This window comes from Xenia sp. Carnegie-2017, unplaced genomic scaffold (genome assembly GCF_021976095.1).
Source record: "Xenia sp. Carnegie-2017 unplaced genomic scaffold, XeniaSp_v1 HiC_scaffold_16, whole genome shotgun sequence".
Classification (NCBI taxonomy): domain Eukaryota; kingdom Metazoa; phylum Cnidaria; class Anthozoa; order Malacalcyonacea; family Xeniidae; genus Xenia; species Xenia sp. Carnegie-2017.
The window spans coordinates 13,925,876-13,945,410 of NW_025813469.1; the positions used below are offsets into that span (position 1 = coordinate 13,925,876).

Sequence of the window (19,535 nt, forward strand, 5' to 3'; positions counted from 1 at the left end):
TACTTCCAACTAAGCAGACACTTTTTTAATATTACACTGGTCTTTGGTCTTTTACATAGCAACTGGAATAATGAATGTTCTTAGCAAATTCCGGATTGTCAAAGCAAGTTTTTATACTTCAATATAATTTTTCTATAACGCTCTTTTCTATCCCATCCTGTTACTTGTGTCATTACGACCTCCAGAACATCCTCATTTTTCTGCCCCGCCATTATAAAATACCGAGAAAAAAACAAGAAACCAAGAGAAAACTGAGAGAAACTCTCAAGAGAAAATTAATGGCGAAATAAATTCAACTCCTAAAGATTTATTCACTGTAATACACAAAATACTTTTAAAGGTGAAAGATTTGAAATGATGTAGAAATGCTTAAGCTTTCCAAATTAACATTGCCTTGGGCTTTTTCATTGTCATTTGCCTTTTTGCAGAAAATTACCCTTTTTTATCTTTCCATATAAAGTAGTACTCATGGATCTTTCTTATCTCACAGAAAATCAAGCAGAAAATATTTCATTTATTTTAAAATTTACCGCACCTTTATGAAATGTCTTGGACAGTTTGCACGTTACCACTGACAAAATACTGCTGGCTCATTCGTGTCAAAAAGGCAAATATTTTTTCTTCGTATCGGAATAACTGGAAATATCGATACTTGGTACAATATCAATCCATCCCTTCATTGGTTTTTTCATTTCTGTGCAGATGAGAAGCGTGAAAGGTTCTAAATTCGAAGCTCAATTTCAACTTCCAGTTTAAGGTGAAAACCTGCTGCAAAAGTTATCAAGATATTTGGGCACCAGTGTATTTAAAGTAAGTCAATACATAATCATTTGGAGCTATAAATGTCATATGCATGCACGCTAAGTTCTACAACGATAGTCATTTACCAAAATGATGTTCATTACTATAATCATCTGTTGTACATATCTTTCATCTCGAATTGTGGTTAACGTTTAAATTGTTACAGAACTAATGCTTCAAAGAAGAGGCTTCCGCAGAATGAGAAAATTTTCTTAGGAATTCAAAAATCTGCGTTGCTCTGTCTGATGTTAAATTTAACTCAGGTTGATGAACGCATGGCAATTCTTCATAGCAAATATTTTATTGAAAATGACATTGATTGAAACATCGTTCATGCTACTCTGATACATAAACTAATACTTTAGCTAAAATAAATAAGAATTTTTAAGTCACTCATTCATATGAACATTCGTTGATTTGTTCGGCTTGTGTAGCCTTCTATCATGAAGAGAAATCTAGCACGAATAAATGCACTAATAAGTGCGCATGCAAAGCGCACATTTATTGCAGTCGTCGCTTGTTTATGATATATTTTGCCTTCACACTTTATCGACATCATCACAAGATCGACATCTTAGGTTGATGTTTGGAAAAAGAAGTTTAAACTTGATAGCACCAAAAGACATAAAAATAGTCCACAAAATACATTTCCTCAGTTTTCATACAAAAATTCTCTCAAGGTTCTGATGACATTGAGACAACGTGATTTCAACGTGTTTTAGATATAGTTAGGTAAGCTTACCTCAAAACTTTGTAATACGATCCTCACCGCACGTTTTAGTCGCGGAGCGTCCTTTAAACTGCATTTTGTGTATTTCAATTCCTCAAGATCTTCGCTTACCGTTAGAAGGTAGATGTGAACGAAACTATTCAAATCTTGGTACGTTTTACATGTTGCGCATGAATAGAAATTCAAACATATTTGTTGCGTGTCGCAGCAAATTTTATCAATATTTTCTTGGAACTAATATTCTCAAAGGCTTTTACTTTTTCGATTCATAAAATACTACTCAAAAGTCGTTACTTTCTTGGAATCATAAAATGTGAAAAGCAACATTAGGAAAATATAAATTTCTTGCAGTTTTATAATAACATAAAGTGAACTACATCCTACACAATCAAACGATGAATCTCTAACCGAAAGTGCAGCAGCTAAGGATGTTTCTAAGACGCCAGTAAAGGCATTGATCCTTTGAATGCTGATTCTTCAACTACAAAAACATGCATTAAATGTTAATGTAATTAAATTGATTTCGAAAATGCTATTCGGAGGATTTGAACCGAAGTTTGGATTTATATAACACAGTTACACTGTCTTATAGAAATCAAAACAGAATTGTATTAACCCGTAGTTAGCACTCATCACTAAGCTTTTAATGTCTTTGACATTAAACAGACCAGAGAATGACCTGTAAGCCGATCTGTAAGCCGATCAGAAAAGATAGTCTCTACAACATGGTTACCCAATCTCCTGTAAACACTAAAGACAATCACTATTTTTGACGTCATTGCTATTGAAAATTTGCTGATTGGGTGACTATACTTCCAACTAAGAAGACACTTTTTAATTAACACACTGATCTTTTACATAGCAACTGGAATAACAAGCAATACTGTTTGAAAAACACAAGTGTGAATATTACTAAACGAAATTGGATTCAACAAATTTTACTGAATAATTTTTCCACTAATTTTGATGCTAATCTTCTCATCTTTTCATACTAGCAAAAATATCAAGAATGGCAACGATACCGAAAGGCCTTTCGTATATGAAATCAAGACATTTTATACGAACGTTAATCTTATTTGTGAGTAAATTATTTTAATTAAATTATGACAAACGTTTATTGAGATTACTGCCTTGATTATACTAAGGTTGTTGTGATTTTTAATGTACCATATATATTAGATACACCATTACATTTATCCATAGGGTGATTTGGTGCTTGGCATAGCTTCATTGAGTAAAGTTTTTTTTGATCTTCGTGTTGCTTTCTACTTTTGGGGAGAAAAAGGAAAAATGGATTTTGCAATGTTTGCCCTAGTCGCCTCTTCAATTTTCATCATTGTAATGGCCATTTTCTTTGCTGCTGGATTGCACGAGAACTTCCCCTCTATTAACTGGCTGTTAGTGGTTAGTATACAAAATTAACGAATCGACTTTGTTTTAGTTAAAACAATATTCGATTTTAGAACTGTACAACGTTCAATTTTACATAGATAATAAAATTTTTTGTCAGTTATCAATCAAAAAACCGCAAATGTGGTTCTGATAGGTAAATTTCAGATCATTCTTCCTATTTTTTTGAAATCAATTGATTCAAAGGCTCGAAGCACCAGGTCGAAAGCTTTATAAATCATTTATAAAAATCCAGAGAAACCCTTATTATTAACAATATAGCTATACATGCATACGTATAAAATTCGCTGAATGTTTTATTTTAGATGTTTGTCAGCTTTTTGGTGTTGAGCTCAATGCTGTTAATAGCCGGTTGTCTCATGGCTAAAACTTATCATAGCTATTTACAAGAAGACAAAAATTCATCAGGAGTTTCATTTTCTCATGGAAGTGACAAAACTTGTGTAACATGCATTTTTTTTATTGGTGCAATGGTTAGTCAGTCACATGATGGTCAAATGCTCTTTTAGTTACATTCTACCATACTTATATCAAGAATAAACCTGCCTCAAAAGGACTTTTACTTTTCAGTTTTGTACTTTATGTTTTCTTTTCTAGGTTTTCTGTTTCCTTGCATTCATATTTTGTGCATCAGATGCTCACGATTACTACGTGTTGCTCAGACATCAAACACCCACTACGACTGAGGCACCAGTGACATCTGCTAAATAACCAGTTGAAACTGTACTTTTGTAAGCAGTGGTTTCACTATTTTACAACTGTATTTTTGTCATAATTTTGTCGAAACAAAGATTGGTTTATATAATCATAGATGCACACTGAATATACAGTGGAGTTAAGAATTTTAATAGTTTTCTATTTTATGTAACGGTAGTTTCAGCATGCTTTTTCTTAAAATAAAATTTGAAAACTATGTTTGAATAGTTTGAACTGTTAACAGTTAAAATTTGGGGTGCAACCACCTCAGGTATCCTCAGGCACCGTGCAAAAGGAAAGAGGGCTTGGAGGCTTGAGTCTCCACTTTTTCTCGAAGATAAAGTTTTTATTATCATTTATATATCATAGTCTAACTTGTGGCAAAGTAAGACGCGTTAAATTTAGGAAATATATGTTGTAGCCGCCTCCCGTAGGTTCAACTTCGTGGCGCCTTACTTGATCAACATTCCCAAATTGGTTGAGTTATAAAGTTTTTGATCTCCAATCTTCAACAAAATACAACCAAAACGGTGGTTACGTTTTTATTTCCCTCTACAAACTTCTTCTCTTTTTATGGCTATTGTCCATTTGGAATTGCCAAAGCACGTTTCTACTTTTTACTATGACCTTTCTTTAACTTCATCTTTTTACATTTCCTGTTCCTTTTGTCACCAACACATCCTCATTTTTTCTGCCCTGCTATTATCAACATCTGTCTTTTCACATAAATATCTTCTTTTCTCATTGCAACGGTCCACACAGGGTAAGTTAAATCGCAGCTACAGACCAATCAACACACGTGTTTTGTTGTTGCTATTTCATAATGTTCAATGAAAATTTTAAAATTTAATTGTGACCAACTAATAATGCAGCGGAAGGCAGAAGAAACTGCAACTCACATCTGATTAAAGCTCGGAAAATATTTTGGCTGTGCAACACAGACTACTCAGTGCTCAACAAAATTTATCACTAGGCATGCGCTGGGAAGGGAAGGGGGGAAGTAACATCTGTCGTTTTAATAACAAGCACGTGACCGCAGTTCTTACTTATGACGTAATTTATGTTTTATGATCTTGTTCGATGATTTGAATTTCAACTTTTCTATATTTGTATAATGAGCAATCATGAAAGAACTGAGCAGATCAAAGTATCAAACTAACAATTATTGTTGATCAAAAACTTTAAGGATAGTTTCATATACCTACGGCTACCGAGTACTTTATCTTCTACTCGATGGATAGAGCAGTTTCACAACTACCAATCCTCTTATATCCCCCGATGCAACGTCTTTAATTGTGTGCATTCCATTTTCATCAAAATACCATGACTGATTTTATATAAAACTCGCATAGCAAAAGAGCAGAATCAAAGGATGGAGAACTGCTTGTTTTTGTATGATACTCCGCCTTCATATGGTGAGCTGGGGTTGTTTACATGAAGGCCAAGTAGCGCTATCTACTAGATAAGAATATTTTTAACGCTTCAAAAACTTTTGAAAGGGAAAAATATACAACTTCAACTGGACATTCAATGGACTACAATATTGGTTCTACAATTAAAAACTTCTTTCTCGTAAGGAAAATACAAACACCTTTTTTCAAGTTTGAAAATTTTACCATGCAATGGTGGACATTTACAATACTTATAGAATGGATTACCAGAAAAGTCGAGCAGATTGTAAAATTACTCTAATTAGTCAGTGAGTTGAGCTATTGGTAATTGCGAAATAATTTTGAAACACCGAAGTATGAAACCAAGTCGATAAAACACCTTTCATTTTGGGTTCGTATGATGTTCACGAAGAAGGCAGCAGTGTTCTTTATGACATTTAGATTTTCTATCAAGTCCACAGTTTCACGGTTCTTTCTTGCCCAGTTATATCCATCATATATTTGTTTATGCTAATCATATTCGTAGAGTAATACCACTGATATGTATATTAGACTGGATAACGCATCTCTTGCGAAAATTGAAGCCGGAAGATCGATCATTTGCTACTGGCTTCATGGGGGGTATCGGTCCCACTTTACTATACTTTAGTGTTACAAAATCACAGTTTTCGCGTTTTTATTCCTTTTACAAACTTCTGATTGAGGCAAAATTTTTATGACATGTAGAGGAAAACCGATAGAGAGTTTTAACCATGAAGCTCTGTTTTTTTTTGGCTTTGTAACGACTGAAAAATAAGATGGCAAGTTGTATGGAAATTTGAAAGTTGAAGGTGACGAGGACAATTTCAGGCGTGCGAGGCATTTTTAGAAGATGAATACTTAAATTACAAATATGCAACAAAGTAAGAACAGAGGTATTCATATCTTCAACACATTCATCGCTATTGAAGTTGTTCACATAGGAACTGGTTGAAAACTTTGCTTCGCTTAATGACAACAGAGGTACTTTAATTCGCATATTTTGATGATGTACATCTCGTACAGTTTGATGATACCGTTTTCAACTTACAATTGTTCATAAAATGTCTTTCTGATTATTTTCTAGGTCGATTTGTTTTGTTTCTTAACTGACATAATAAAGACGTTATTTGAAATCATTATGATATTAGCGATGTGAATAACAAAGTGTTGTTAAATAAGTAAATTTGTAGCAATCTTCCATAAACGTCATTGCAGATGTAGATATGGTAGCAGTAGTAGGATTCTGTAATATTTGTACATTTTTTAAGAAGCAGCAGCATCATATAATCTCCAGTTTGTTTCAAAACAATGCAGGTCGACCTTGTACCATCTCAATTTTCTGCCATTATAAAGCCAAGAAGACAAACTTTTTAGGATTAATATTTTGCCGGTTGTTCTGTCCCTTTCACAAAAATTTTGTACGAATAAAAAGTTTGTAGAACAAATAAAAACGCGAAAACTGTGATTATGTAATACAAAAGCATAGTAAAGTGGGACCGATACCCCTCATGAAGGTCATAATCATATGAGCCAACTTCCGGCTTCAATTATCTTACTATATTTTATACATGGATGCGTTATCCAGTGTAATATACATATCAGTGAGTAATACTGACTTGTTGAATTTCTAAGCATGCTCACAAGTATCTTCATCAGAAGTGATCTGATATTGAAGTATACTCTAGTCTAGAGTATTTATTCAGGAATGATCTGATTTAGAAACATCAGTTGGTATACACTCTAGTCTTCATCAGTAGTTGCTTTATGTTGAAGCTTTTGTCCTTATATATTCTAGTCTAGTGTCTTCATCTGGAGTGTTTTCAGTTTGATCTTTTCAACAATTCAGTTTGTTGTCTTCATAAGGAATGACCTGTTCTTGAAACCCAATGCGATAACCTAACTAAGGCTGAAACACACAAGGCAGTCGCTTTAGTTGCGCGTCTAAAACTACCACTTTGCGTGGTTACTAAGCTAGTAGCGTAGTCGCGTCATCTAGTCGCTTTGAAAGTTCAACATGTTGAACTTTTGACATTGGTCGCTTTAGTCGCTTTACACTGATTGGCCAATAGATACATTTCAACTTCCTAAATGCATATCATATTTCCTGTCATAAGCATCATACGAAATTTATAGATTATACCTTGGAAAACGAAGGCAATATATAGTGAATTCACACTGGAATCTTTCAGTTTTTATATGATTTATCAAATAGGTACAATAGAAGCTACAAACTGGAACCCTAATGCACAACTTAAATGCACAGAATAAGATTGTCCACGATATACGCGTAATGGACTATGATCATATTGGCGTGTTTTAACTGGCTTGTTTTCTTTTCTCCACATAGTAGTTTGTACTGAGTAAATATTCATCTATTAGTAGCTATAATAAAGGCTAAAATAAAAAGTCTAAGTGATATCTGTGTCTGTAACAAACTAAAATCACCGCCATGTTCAATAGACGCCACGGTAAAAGTCGTGATGGTCGCTGCATGTGTGTTTCTGGCTTTCAAGCGACTGACGCGTGCGCATCACAGATCTAATAATACACGTGTATTATTAGATCTGTGGTGCGCATCAATTCGCTTTGGACGCGCGACTGAAGCGACTGTCTAGTGTGTTTCAGTCCTTATTTTTAAAGGACAATGGCAATGAAATTTTTTTTCCATAAGTTTATCATAGATAGCTATAGAATACTTAATTTTGTGTTACCGTGTCTCTTTTAAATTTTGCTGTCGACAAAATTTGAATCCTTATCCGCCATTTTGAAAAAAAGCCTTATGCTAAATTATGCCGGAATATATTACTGACGTCATTGGCTGGTATCCACTGAATGACACAATATAAAATAATAGTATTATGATAAAATAATAGTATTATGATAAAATATAGCACATTTGTTCACTGGAATTTTAAAACAAAAACAACAGTCGGCGGTTGTTAAGATTAACAAAAGTTGTGTAGTTTATCACGCTTATATACTTTTCCAATATTTAGTCGTTATAAGACGTAGAAACGTTTATTTTAGCAGATCTTACAACTAGGCTTTCGCGACATACCAAGTGTAAGCCCAGACAACAATAAGCGTGTTTTATACACTGCACATTTCGTGCAATAGAAATATTTCACTTTCCCATATTACAAACCTGTGACCGACAAAGAGTTTAAGTTTAATTTATTTGTATACATAAGAGTCTTTGAAAGATTATGTAGTTTTATATAGGTGATAAGCTCTAAGCCGCTATGTTTTGTTCTTGACTGTAAAGTTTCGTTTACCCGTAATGTTTTACGTGCGTGTTTGCGTGCACAATGTACAAGTACATTTTTCGATTAACTTTATAACTTATGAATGAATACAAGTTTTGGGTGAATCACTCATGCATTTTGCTTTTGCGCAGTTCGTGACAATCCTTCGACAATGATATGGCATCGCAATTGCAGATCATAACCAAGAACATCTAAGAGCGTCTGTCTAAGACTAAATTTACGGTCTTTCGTGATAACATGCGTATTTAAAATGTGTATAAAGTCCGTCTGGTGACGCGAAGCGTTTTGGTATGCTAGCATAAACACAAGCAGGAAATGGTCTTCGATGTGTATTCCCTAAAATTTGAAAAATCCCCCTAGAACATCTTTGATATGCGACTAATCGATACAGCTTGTGTATTCTCGCCAGCTGCTCATCAGACAGGGGCCAGTTTTCTTCAAGATACCGACACATGTCTATCTTTAACACACTTTCTGACAGCATATTGTCCCTAAATTCTTGGTGTGTTGTCAAGCAATACTCTCCTTGAGTTTCTGTTTGGCCTAGCGAAGACTCATACACATCGTATTCAAGCGCTTTTTCGTGGCAACAAAGACACTCGATTGCCTTTTTCGACAAAGTACAATGTCCACACTTACACCAACTAAGAGTTTGAAGGCGCCAAGCATTTGCTCTCTCAAATTCAGCATCTATTTCATCCTCCGACGAGGACAAGTCGCTCTGCTCACTCTCCTGTTTGGAACCGCTTTCTTCGCTTGTTTCGGCCTTCACTTAAGGTTCATATTGATAGGGCAGAACCTCACTCGGTTGATTTTCGTGTATGTCATCCATTACAGCAAAAACGTAAAATACGCTTTAAATGTGTTGTAACGCAGTCAATCACAAAGTATATTGTATTGTTGTTTTGATTGCTCACCAGCCAATGACGTCACTACCGCTCGAGATAATTTTATCAAAATTTTATCCAAGATGGCGAAATTTATAAAACTTTTGCTGCAAATATCTCAGCAATAAAATATTTTTAAAATTTTTGCTATTTTAGTTGTTAGACATCACAAAGGTTCAAAAATATGCCATTAAAATTTTCGTTGCCAATGTCCTTTAAGCAACATTTTTGTTTTACTTCCCGTCGTTGTAAAAACATCCTCATTTTTATCGAATCTTCCTGTTTTTGATTTGCAACTTGACACCTCAAAGGAAGCCGGAAGTTCGAGTTTACATTCAGCGCATCGCATATTTTTAAATTTAAATTTTAAGATAAAATTTATGGTCATGAAATAGTGAAAACAGTTCTTATTGCATTAACAAAGAAATACCTGCCAATGAACAAAAGACTGGTGATATTACCTTGTGCAAAGTCGGGTAATACGATCACACCTAAAGGGAAACACTAAAGAAAGCGAAAAAAAGATGCATGCTTTTTCAATATGAAAATAATAGCCCAACATAAGACTTTAATTATTATGTTCATATTGAAAATTCGCTTTCCGCCTGGCAAATCTCTGGCCAAAGATGCATGCATGTTATAGGCTTCGTCTGATGATATTTAGGAAGAATGCGTGGGCAATTGACGTCAAGTAGCAGGGATGAGGATATATTTATGTTAAATAGTTACTGTTTTAGTTGTAGTAAATTATTGACATTGTTATATTTGTTTACTGGGCGAAGGTTTAATTGCATGCGTTAGAACTTTATGTACATATAAAATACAAAGTGAAGAAAATACTCTAAAACCATGTACAGCACTTAAATACTTGATGGTAAAAATGTAAGAGTTGTTGTTTTAAGATTCTCTGTAAGAAGAAGGAATTTTTGAAGTCGTTCCGTACGGCAGCAATAATGGTTATAGTTCTTATTATATCGTAGATTCTAAACTTTTATCAAACGCACTCTTCTCGGGCAGATAAAATGGGTGTTGTTGGAAAAACATAAGATTTTAACACGCTTTCTTTGTTCCCGTCTTTATCTATGCATCATCAGATAGTGGCAAAATAATTGAATGGTAAATTGATCTTTGATCGACGCATTCCATCGTAAACAAATATAATGTAAAATTAACACATATTGACCTTTTTAAGCGACCTATAGGCATTGCTGAACTTGAAAGCTGCTCTTTCGTTATTCAAATTCTTTTGCCAAAGCCTTAGCCTAGGGATACGTTTCAGTCATTTCGACGCTCAAATAAGCCCATGTGGCATATACCCTATTTTTGTTGAAGTATAAAATGCCCTTTTTGTTGTTGACGTAGATGATACAAATTCTGTCACGTGGGAGTGTCATTAAAGTAATGGCAATTGCCGAGAAAACACTGTTCTTAAAATTTACTGTCTGTATAGTTCAACGATAGTAAGAGGTTTACGATCTTTGGAAATCAGTCGAGGTGAGTCATTATTGCTAAGAAATTCATTATTTTGGCTTGCGATTGCACAGAAATATTTGCTTCACCTCCTATGGCTGACTAACAACGAATGATGTTCTATACTATTTAACAAATATCTTCTCAGTCGTTCAGTAATTTCCTGCTCAAGGAAAGAAATAATTCATTTAACGTTACAAATTTAACGTGAATTTGGATGATTATTGTGTATAACAGATGATTTCTTCTGTGATGTTAATTTGCATTTGACATGTTGACATTTGTTTCCCTAAAATATCATTTGCTTTTTGAAACGTGATCCTTGAAAGTTCACATGTTTTGCATAAGAATTGAATGTTTATGCAGCATTCATATAAAATATTTATTGTCTATCAATGTAAAAGCATCAAGAAGGCTTTGTCTCAATTTTGTTATTGCTGTTTAATGCCTCTGATATTGTTCCTTTACAGCAATATAAAGCCTGACCAAACATGGGGACGATACCAAGAGGATTTTCATACATCAAAACTGTTCCTTTTTTCTTGAAGATTGCAGCATTTGTAAGTGTTATTTGATAGCAGTATAAGGCATGTGTCGCCTTGCATGTCGATACCATGAGTCCATGACAAAAATTACTAAAACTCGCAATGCAGCATGACCATTGTTGTCTTAAGAATAGAAATTTTGTTATCATACGAGTAAGACTAATAACACAATTATCACGTCTTCACTATTCCAGTAAATATTTTGCCGCAGTGAGGAATTTATAATATTTCTTCATATGTATCGTAATGTCGCTCTAGAATGAGCAAGGTTTTGCTGACGACGGGAAAACCTGATGAATAGTGGCCATTAAGGAAGTTACACAAGCTCGACCTTTTATATATACATTTTGTTGATTGTCTTTGCTGAATTTTTCAATTCTCTATCACGTAAATATATCACTAGCAGCAGTTCTTTGATGTTTGTTCATCACTGACTCCCATCGCCTTATTTGAAAATCCAAATATACGCGCAGAGTATATTACCAGACTATCATTCACAGCAAATTCGCAGTACGTTAATAAGTAATTTAATAGAAAACATACTTCAAAATCGTCATTTTGTTGACTAAGATCTTCTATGTCAGTAACAAGTGTTGTATTCAAGACTGTGGCTTGAGAGGACACAATGTTGAGACAATTGAAAGAGCCAACGTACTATGGTTTAATCACACGAAATAGGATATTCATCTCTCTCATTCGCGTCTCTAATTTAGTGCAGAGCTGTCATCTTTTCAGGGATGTGGAATGAAGGGATTTGAGTAAATTTTGTAAAATGCACGAATAGGTTATGCATGTCAGCGTATTGTGCTTTTTTGTATAATTGTAAAGTCAAGATTCAAGTTTTATTTAGTACAGAAAACATCTGTTTTATATTTAATTTGTTTTAACGATAAGAAGTTGGTTCGCAATTTTCATACACCGTTTTTCATCCTTAGTTTGTTATTTGATTGGATAATGTATGTATAAACGAGCCAGTAATGTGCATTTGACTGTTACTTCATATAATTATGCATTACTGAATAATTATACGCAGCAGGCGGCAGTTAGAGTTCATTCAAATTTCCCGCGTACGGACTTTTTCAAACATAGGTTGTTTGAGTCTCTCACCCGAAGGATCTGAATAAAAGACATTACCCTCTAATGCTGGGCGATCGTTCTTCTTTCGAGTTGCAAATTTGTTTTCAGTTTTCTCTAAAAAACATACAGTTCTCCCTTTCTCTCATATTTCTACCTTTTTTGAGTTTGTACTTTGATTTACACGTTTATATGACGGAGGGAGGGGGGAATGCTAAAATACCTTGTACTTCATATTAGGTCAAAAGATTATGCACATGCAACGACATAATATACTTCTAAAATATTCCAGCAAAGTTTCAGATCCCCATCCACTTAAGTCGAACATCATAAATATCTTTAGGCTGTTTTGTTGACGGGCCTTATCACACTGGGGAAGTTTATGGACGAAGTAAACAGAAAGTCAACTTTTGAATTCTGGGGAAATAAAGGTCGTTTGGATTTCGGAATGTTTGCAATTGTCGTCTCTTGGATTGTCGTCATGGTGATGGTCGCTGTTTTTGTTAGTGGATTGCATGAAAAAGTCACCATCATCAATTGGCCATTGACGGTAAGAAAAAGGAATTGTTTAGATTCAAAAGACAAAAAACTCATACGTGCAAATGAAATCAAAGAAATCAGCCCAGAATATCATCTTGATCGAAACTTTTAGTACAGAAAACAGAGAAAATTGTCCACTTTCATAATGAGAAACCATTCAGGGGGGGGACTCAAACTTGCTCTTTATTTGATAAATGCTTTGCTATCTTCTTAGATAGGTACGAAATTGCTACCTCCCACAAACAATGCAAGGCGATTGTTTTTTGTAAATATACTCACCCTCCCCTTCCTGAATAAAAAATTTTATGTAGCATCAATCATATCTTTTTTAGGTGTTTATCAACTTGGTGCTATGGGGCATTATACTGTTCATAGCCGGTTGTGTCATAGCTGATGCAGCCCGTCGATACGACAATGACGAGAAACGACTTGGAACATCAAAAACGTGGACATTTTGCGACGTTCTTAAATCTACAAAACATGATGTAGGATGTGGTCTTCTGGCTGGTGCTTCTGTAAGTAGCACTAGCAAGCATTTTATGTATGTGTGTTGTCTTCTGGCTAGTGCTTCTTTAAGTAACACTAGCAAGCATTTTATGTATGTGTGTTGTCTTCTGGCTGGTGCTTCTGTAAGTAGCACTAGCAAGCATTTTATGAATGTGTGTTGTCTTCTGGCTGGTGCTTCTGTAAGTAGCGCTAGCAAGCATTTTATGTGTGTGTGTTGTCTTCTGGCTGACGCCTATATGCTATGTGACCTACTGGATTGTAGTTTAGCTTGTCTATAGTAACCGTTTTATGTATGTTTCTGTGTTTGTGTTTTTTTGTTGTTGCATTATTTAGTGGCAATCTGTACAAACAAATAAAAAATTGTTGACACCAGTCAAGCGTTGTTAATTTTCTGTTAACTTTCCTTTAGTTACAAGTAATTTGCTCATGCTTTAATCAATGTATGTTTTCTTTTAACAGGTGACGTGTTTTGTTGCTGCCGTCATATTTGCAGTCGATGGATTTTTCAATTTCAAGTTGATACGAGATAAAACTCCGCCTCCAGCTGTAGCTACTTAAACCAAACCACTGTCCTCATTCTCTCTAACAGTTTTATATACGTAGTCTTGCATTGTTGAAAGGTGTTCACGTGGGATAGTGATGTCATAAAAATAATGACGTCACTTTAAATAGTGACGTCTTGGAAATAGTGACATCAGCAAAACAAATAGTTTTCAACTATATTATGTATTGATTGAAAACGATCGAGCTCAATACTGAAAGCTGCGAGCAAATATTATTTGCACAATTGCTTTAAGAATATAGTTACGGGCACTTACGAATACTTACGACGACTTACGTCAAATGAAGTGGGAGAGTGAATAAAGTCATTAATTTATATGAAATTACGTGTAAATTTTTGTCAAAGTTTGTCTAGACTCAAAGACAGAAAAATAATTTTAGTTGTTCATCTTATTTCTTATGTCGTAAAAGCAGATAAAGAGTCTTATATTTGTTTCCTCATTCATCATTCATATCCTACATGGTCTGTGGTTAAAGAACAGTCAGCTTTTGACACCATACACTGTGTAGTCTGCGTTTCAATTATAAATTGATCTAGAATAATATACGGCTAATACAACATAGCCCAAATCCTATCGTAAACTATAATGCTACCCACACAAGTTCGTATAGTTTTATTTACTTTCCGGGTTAATCACGCGTATCAGAAATACAAAGTTCGACTCAACTCGACTTTATGGCATTAATCACAGTGAATTACTGACCGACAAATGCTAAATTACATTTAAAATCAGTAAGGACTTCTTTCTGTAGGGTCTATTTGAAGCGGACGGCCGGCGAGGAGGAATTATGAGGCTTTATCTTTTCTAAATCGAAAACTGGTTTGCGAATGCTCTTTGACCTCAATTGCATTAGTAAAAATTTGTTTTAATAATGCCTTCATAGTTTATCAAGCATGCAATCAAAATGTCAACAATTTCCAGCGTCGCAGGTTAAAATATTTGATTGAAGCTTATCCTGGACATATTTACATATCAATATATTTTCAGAGCAGCTGGATTGGTAAGATATACATTGTTTATAAATCCATAACCAATAACATTGTTACGAAGGTATTTTGAATTTTAAATTGCTGCTTGAGTTTATTTTGACTCACGGTTATCACGCCACTGACAATTTCTAAGGAGTTAGGTGTGATCTTACCAAGAGTCGAAAAGATTATTTTGATTATTGCTCAATGTTAAATTAGCTGAGAAGTTTGTTGATTGAGGTAAGTCTGTTTAACTCTTGTTGCATTTAAGTATCTTGGAGTAGATGACGATGAAAATAATTGATGTTTCTTCAAATCTCGTATCGCCTTGCATTTTTAACGTATATTTACTAAATAAGACGGCATTGCGTTTCAAATGTGATTTCGCTTAGAGCACATTTTCTGTCGAAACCTTCCCTGAGGTCATTTCGGTCAATTTAAAACATTCATCAATCAAATCTGTCAAATTTGTTCATTACTGTTGCTTTTAGCTATAAGAAATTCTTTTAATTCTTTCTGAAGGTTTTCAAATCACGATAAAAATGCTTTTGTGCAATTTGTTAGCATTTTCCTCATGGGGTCCATTGCATCGTTCGATTTCACAGCGGGCTCAGTTTGAAAGATTTCTCAGCCAATTAAATTGCCTTATTTTATAAATGGAATATTTTTTCCTACGAAGCATATTCTCTAAACAATATAGAACAAATCTCTTCCATCATGAGAACTGAAAAAGATATTTACAATTCGGAGTTTCACAAAATGCCTTTTAACTTTATTACATAAGAGCATGAGCCAGAACTCTTTAAGGACGAAATAAATTAGGTTACAATACCAACTTTTACCAAATTGTCTGTTTATTTCTTTTTTGCATAGGAATTTGACAAATCTTAAAAATGGTCAATGAAATAGGAAAGTTCGCCATAGTTTCATGGATATTAGAATTTGTAAGTGTGCTGGAGATTGTCTTCGTCATTTATTATTTCGCACATATAAGTGCAATGAAATTGTTTAAAATTCACAACGCCTGCGCTCAGGCATTTACCCGACGTTTACCGGGTGGATTCATATCATATCACACAAATACATGTACATTACAAACATATCTCACGCTATGCACATGTTACTAAGTATGAAGAAACTGATTTCCCTATAGCACTTAGATGCTTACAAAGATCTATAGTTCAGGCCCAAATAAATTAGTAAGATCCTCTGTGCTTTACGTGTATGCCTTCTTGTGACAAATATACTGCGTAGTAAATACCATTCAAAATTAGAAAAGTTGAAATCATTGCCTAAAACAAATACGCTCCTGACATAAATATGACAACGAAACGGTCTTTTTTCAACTACTACTTCAACACTGGAGTAAAAAGTCAACCAACGACATTAATATTGGTGTAAATTTTTAGGCTTTTTTGTTGTGTGGTGTCAGTACACTTGGTGTGTTCATAAACAAGACAGATGATGTACCCCACCAATCAGATAATATACATGCTTTGACGTATGGACTGAGTGTGATTATCGCATCACTTGTTTGCCTATCCGCCATCGTCACTTTTCATTTATCAATGAAAAAAAGTGGTAGCCAAAACAAAACACATGGAAAAATGGTGAATTCTGTTCCTTTTTTTATCAAGTTGGCATTATAGCTAAATAACATATGCAATGCATCATAAAAGCAATTAATGGCACAACCAGGCTTAACTTTGCTAATTTTTTGTGTTAACTCACTGTGAAAACAATGGATTGCTAAAAAAATTCATAATGATGTTTGAAGATTTACTTTGCACGACCAAAACATGCTGCAACGCTACATGTAGCAATTAACAATTTACCTACTTCTCAATTTAGCTACTTCTAGTAATTAAGAACCTCAATTGAACTACTTCTAGCAATTAACAACCTCAATGTAGCTAGCAATTAGCAACCTTCATTTAGTTTTGATGAGAATTTTATGGATAAAATGTTAACTTTAGAAACTATGTTATTTTTTTAAGGTTTTCTGGAGTAAAATTATCCTGGGATTTTTGCTGTTAACGGTTACCTGTGTCCTAGCTAACACACATACCAACTATGATAACCACGACATAAACACGTCAAAAGGACACGTGACGTTTTGCCGTCTGCTTAAAAATTCTTATCATCGCGTCAGTTGTGATTATCTTGTTGTAGCTTCAGTAAGTAGTTTGCATTGGCCTTTGATTTATCAAAAATGAAAAATATTTTATCGTTTTTCAAAATGTTAAAGCACGAGCTCTTTCTATTCTACAGACAGCCTGCTTTTTTGCTTCTTTCGTTTTGATTGTGGAGGCCATCCATGAAACTGATCTTTCATCCATATGTAAACTTCGTGGTGGCGCCATATGAGATGTCATGTGACTGAAATCTAATGCACTTGATTGGTTGGCTAACATTAATTTATGTATCAATATATGTAGACTGTGTCTCAATAAGATTACAATATGATTACTAATTGTCTTAGTTAGTTAGCAAATAAAAGCAATTGTCAAAATCAAGGTCATTTTGTTGATTGAAAAAAGCAAGAGATATTTACAGCCTGAATTTAAACACGAATGTAGTTCAACAGCTTTAACCGTTAGTAGCTAAGCATGAAGATTTGAAATTAAAAAGTGAAGAAGAAAGGTAATCTTTGTTAAATAACTACTTTACTACATGTACTTACACGTTTGTTTTCAGTTAAATCTGCAAATTTTAGTTTCGCCATTTATATTTCAGAACATAATCGTTATTCATTAAATTAGCCTTCAATTCCATGCATTCTTAGACAACAACTCCGTTTTATTTCCTTATGGAAATGAGATGGCAATTTATTGGACCTTACGTGATCAAATGGAGCATTCCTTTAGAGCACGTCCAATCCAACAGCATTAGAGTGGGCTCAGTTTGAATGACTTCTAAGCCAATAAAACTGTTCGAATGACTTCTTAGCCAATCAAACTATTCGAATGACTTCTCAGCCAATCAAATTGTTCGAATGAGTTAATAGAATATTTGACAGAAGGATAGAATATTTTTCCGTTGTAGAAAATTTCAAATATTCTTTCCTTAAAATTTTTCCAGCTTTGAGACTCGTGAAAAAGAATTTGTTTTTTACATGTTCCGTAAAGTTTATTTGTTACAAATGTTTATATTTGGTGCGGCATTTTTTACGGACGGATATTTTTCATGACGCTAACCCTTTTAGTCGCCTTTTACGACAGGCAGGGATACCACGGTGCTATTCTACATACCGGACACCGTACGGTAAAGGATAATGGATAGGGACAGACAGGAATAGCACGCTGCTATTGTAGTTAAAAGTGCTCTTGATTGGTTAGTTAAACAAAGAAATAATCATGAGAGCGAATCAAAACAAAACATTTTAAAGGCGGGAAAGCTAACGTAAACAAAAGCAATGGATGGCGTAAGTACATTTAAGTACATTTTCTTTGGCGACTGAGTCCACAGTTTAGCATTTGCAAGACATTTACGGCCCAAAATACAAACACTGCTAAAAATAGATACCTTGTTTCGACTGCGTGTGTGGAAGCTATGGTTTTGTGATAAAATACTGACATTAAAAAATACTAGTTGATTGATGTTAATTACTTGCCAGCTCTATGTACGTACGCTAGAGTTGAAAATCAGCAGAATTGAGAATTTTTTTCATGTATATTATTAAAAAATAGTAGCATAGTTTCTTGTGCAATTTGGAAAACATGGACCCGCGAGTTTTTCAAAGACTTCAAATTGTGTTCGCCCTTCGGACTCGAAACCATGATACTACCTCTACAAATTATTCTGAATCGACAAATTCGTCCGATGAGACTGTTGATTTACACGGAAATGTCATTTCCATGGAAGTATAGTAAGTTATCACAATTATTGTAACTTTATCCATATATATTTAAAAAACAAAAGATATTTACTTTATTTACAAAGGCTTATGCAAACCAAGAAGACTTTTGGGAAAATTCGAGAGCAGCCCAGGCCCCACACCAAAGGTAAAAGGCTGCAAATGTTCATTATGCACATTGGCTACTTTACTCAGTGAATACCAAGCTCGCTTAAATGAAAAGACATTTAATGCATTGATTATTACTTCAACAGACGCAACTATTTTTCTTCCTCGACAAACCATTATTTCATTATACAAGCAACAAGAATATCAACAATTGTCACGAGCGTAAATAAAAATATCTTACATCAGCTTGTCTTTGATATATTTACATTTCAAAATATCTTCAAAGCAGTTGGATTAGTAAGAATTCGTACGATTAAATTGTTTGGAAAATTGCTACCAATAACATTGTTACGAAGGTATTTTGAATTTTAAATTGATATGCCTCTAACAATGTCAAAGGAGTTGTGAATGTAATCTCATCAAGAATCAAAGGATAATCCTTACCCTCTCAATATTTACATGTTTAAGAAGCTTGTTAATCTCAGTAAGTTTATTTAACAAGTGTTGCAAATTAATGAAACATTTGAATAGGTGACTATAAGAAATATTTTATAATGTTTCTATATTTCTTGCTTTTCAACGAATATTTCTTTCATAAATGTCACTGTGTCTCAAATACGACGTTTCCCCCATGTTAGAAGATTGTGTGAAAATGTACCTTCGGATCACTTTTGTAAATTTAAAACATACACGATCATCATA

At 34.2% G+C, this 19,535-nt stretch overlaps 2 protein-coding genes and 1 long non-coding RNA gene across 3 annotated transcripts; all 3 read left to right on the top strand.

Moving 5' to 3' along the window:
- The first annotated feature begins 3,266 nt into the window (after positions 1 to 3,266).
- On the top strand, positions 3,267 to 3,855 carry LOC124437590. The gene is made up of 2 exons (XR_006945771.1): positions 3,267 to 3,414; positions 3,539 to 3,855. It is a non-coding gene; the product is annotated as an uncharacterized LOC124437590 (long non-coding RNA).
- Positions 3,856 to 10,442: 6,587 nt separating this feature from the next.
- On the top strand, positions 10,443 to 14,222 carry LOC124437343. Its single transcript, XM_046987316.1, has 5 exons — positions 10,443 to 10,696; positions 11,143 to 11,232; positions 12,635 to 12,841; positions 13,164 to 13,346; positions 13,798 to 14,222. The coding sequence occupies exons 2-5, from the start codon at positions 11,164 to 11,166 to the stop codon at positions 13,894 to 13,896; spliced, it is 558 nt and encodes a 185-aa protein (XP_046843272.1). The 5' UTR covers positions 10,443 to 10,696; positions 11,143 to 11,163; the 3' UTR covers positions 13,897 to 14,222.
- A 765-nt stretch (positions 14,223 to 14,987) lies between these two features.
- On the top strand, positions 14,988 to 17,516 carry LOC124437296. Its single transcript, XM_046987285.1, has 5 exons — positions 14,988 to 15,109; positions 15,743 to 15,813; positions 16,279 to 16,479; positions 16,867 to 17,046; positions 17,141 to 17,516. Exons 2-5 carry the CDS (start codon positions 15,763 to 15,765, stop codon positions 17,234 to 17,236), a joined length of 528 nt encoding a protein of 175 aa, XP_046843241.1. The 5' UTR covers positions 14,988 to 15,109; positions 15,743 to 15,762; the 3' UTR covers positions 17,237 to 17,516.
- Positions 17,517 to 19,535: the final 2,019 nt, after the last annotated feature.

Excerpts from the sequence above, each read along its gene's own strand:
- LOC124437296 (XM_046987285.1), top strand. The coding sequence starts at position 15,763 with ATGGTCAATGAAATAGGAAAGTTCGCCATAGTTTCATGGATATTAGAA. Across the intron at positions 16,480-16,866 it reads ACAAAACACATGGAAAAATG|GTTTTCTGGAGTAAAATTAT; the intron begins GTGAATTCTGTT and ends TATTTTTTTAAG. Across the intron at positions 17,047-17,140 it reads ATTATCTTGTTGTAGCTTCA|ACAGCCTGCTTTTTTGCTTC; the intron begins GTAAGTAGTTTG and ends TCTATTCTACAG.
- LOC124437343 (XM_046987316.1), top strand. The coding sequence starts at position 11,164 with ATGGGGACGATACCAAGAGGATTTTCATACATCAAAACTGTTCCTTTT. Across the intron at positions 11,233-12,634 it reads TCTTGAAGATTGCAGCATTT|GCTGTTTTGTTGACGGGCCT; the intron begins GTAAGTGTTATT and ends AAATATCTTTAG. Across the intron at positions 12,842-13,163 it reads TCATCAATTGGCCATTGACG|GTGTTTATCAACTTGGTGCT; the intron begins GTAAGAAAAAGG and ends TATCTTTTTTAG.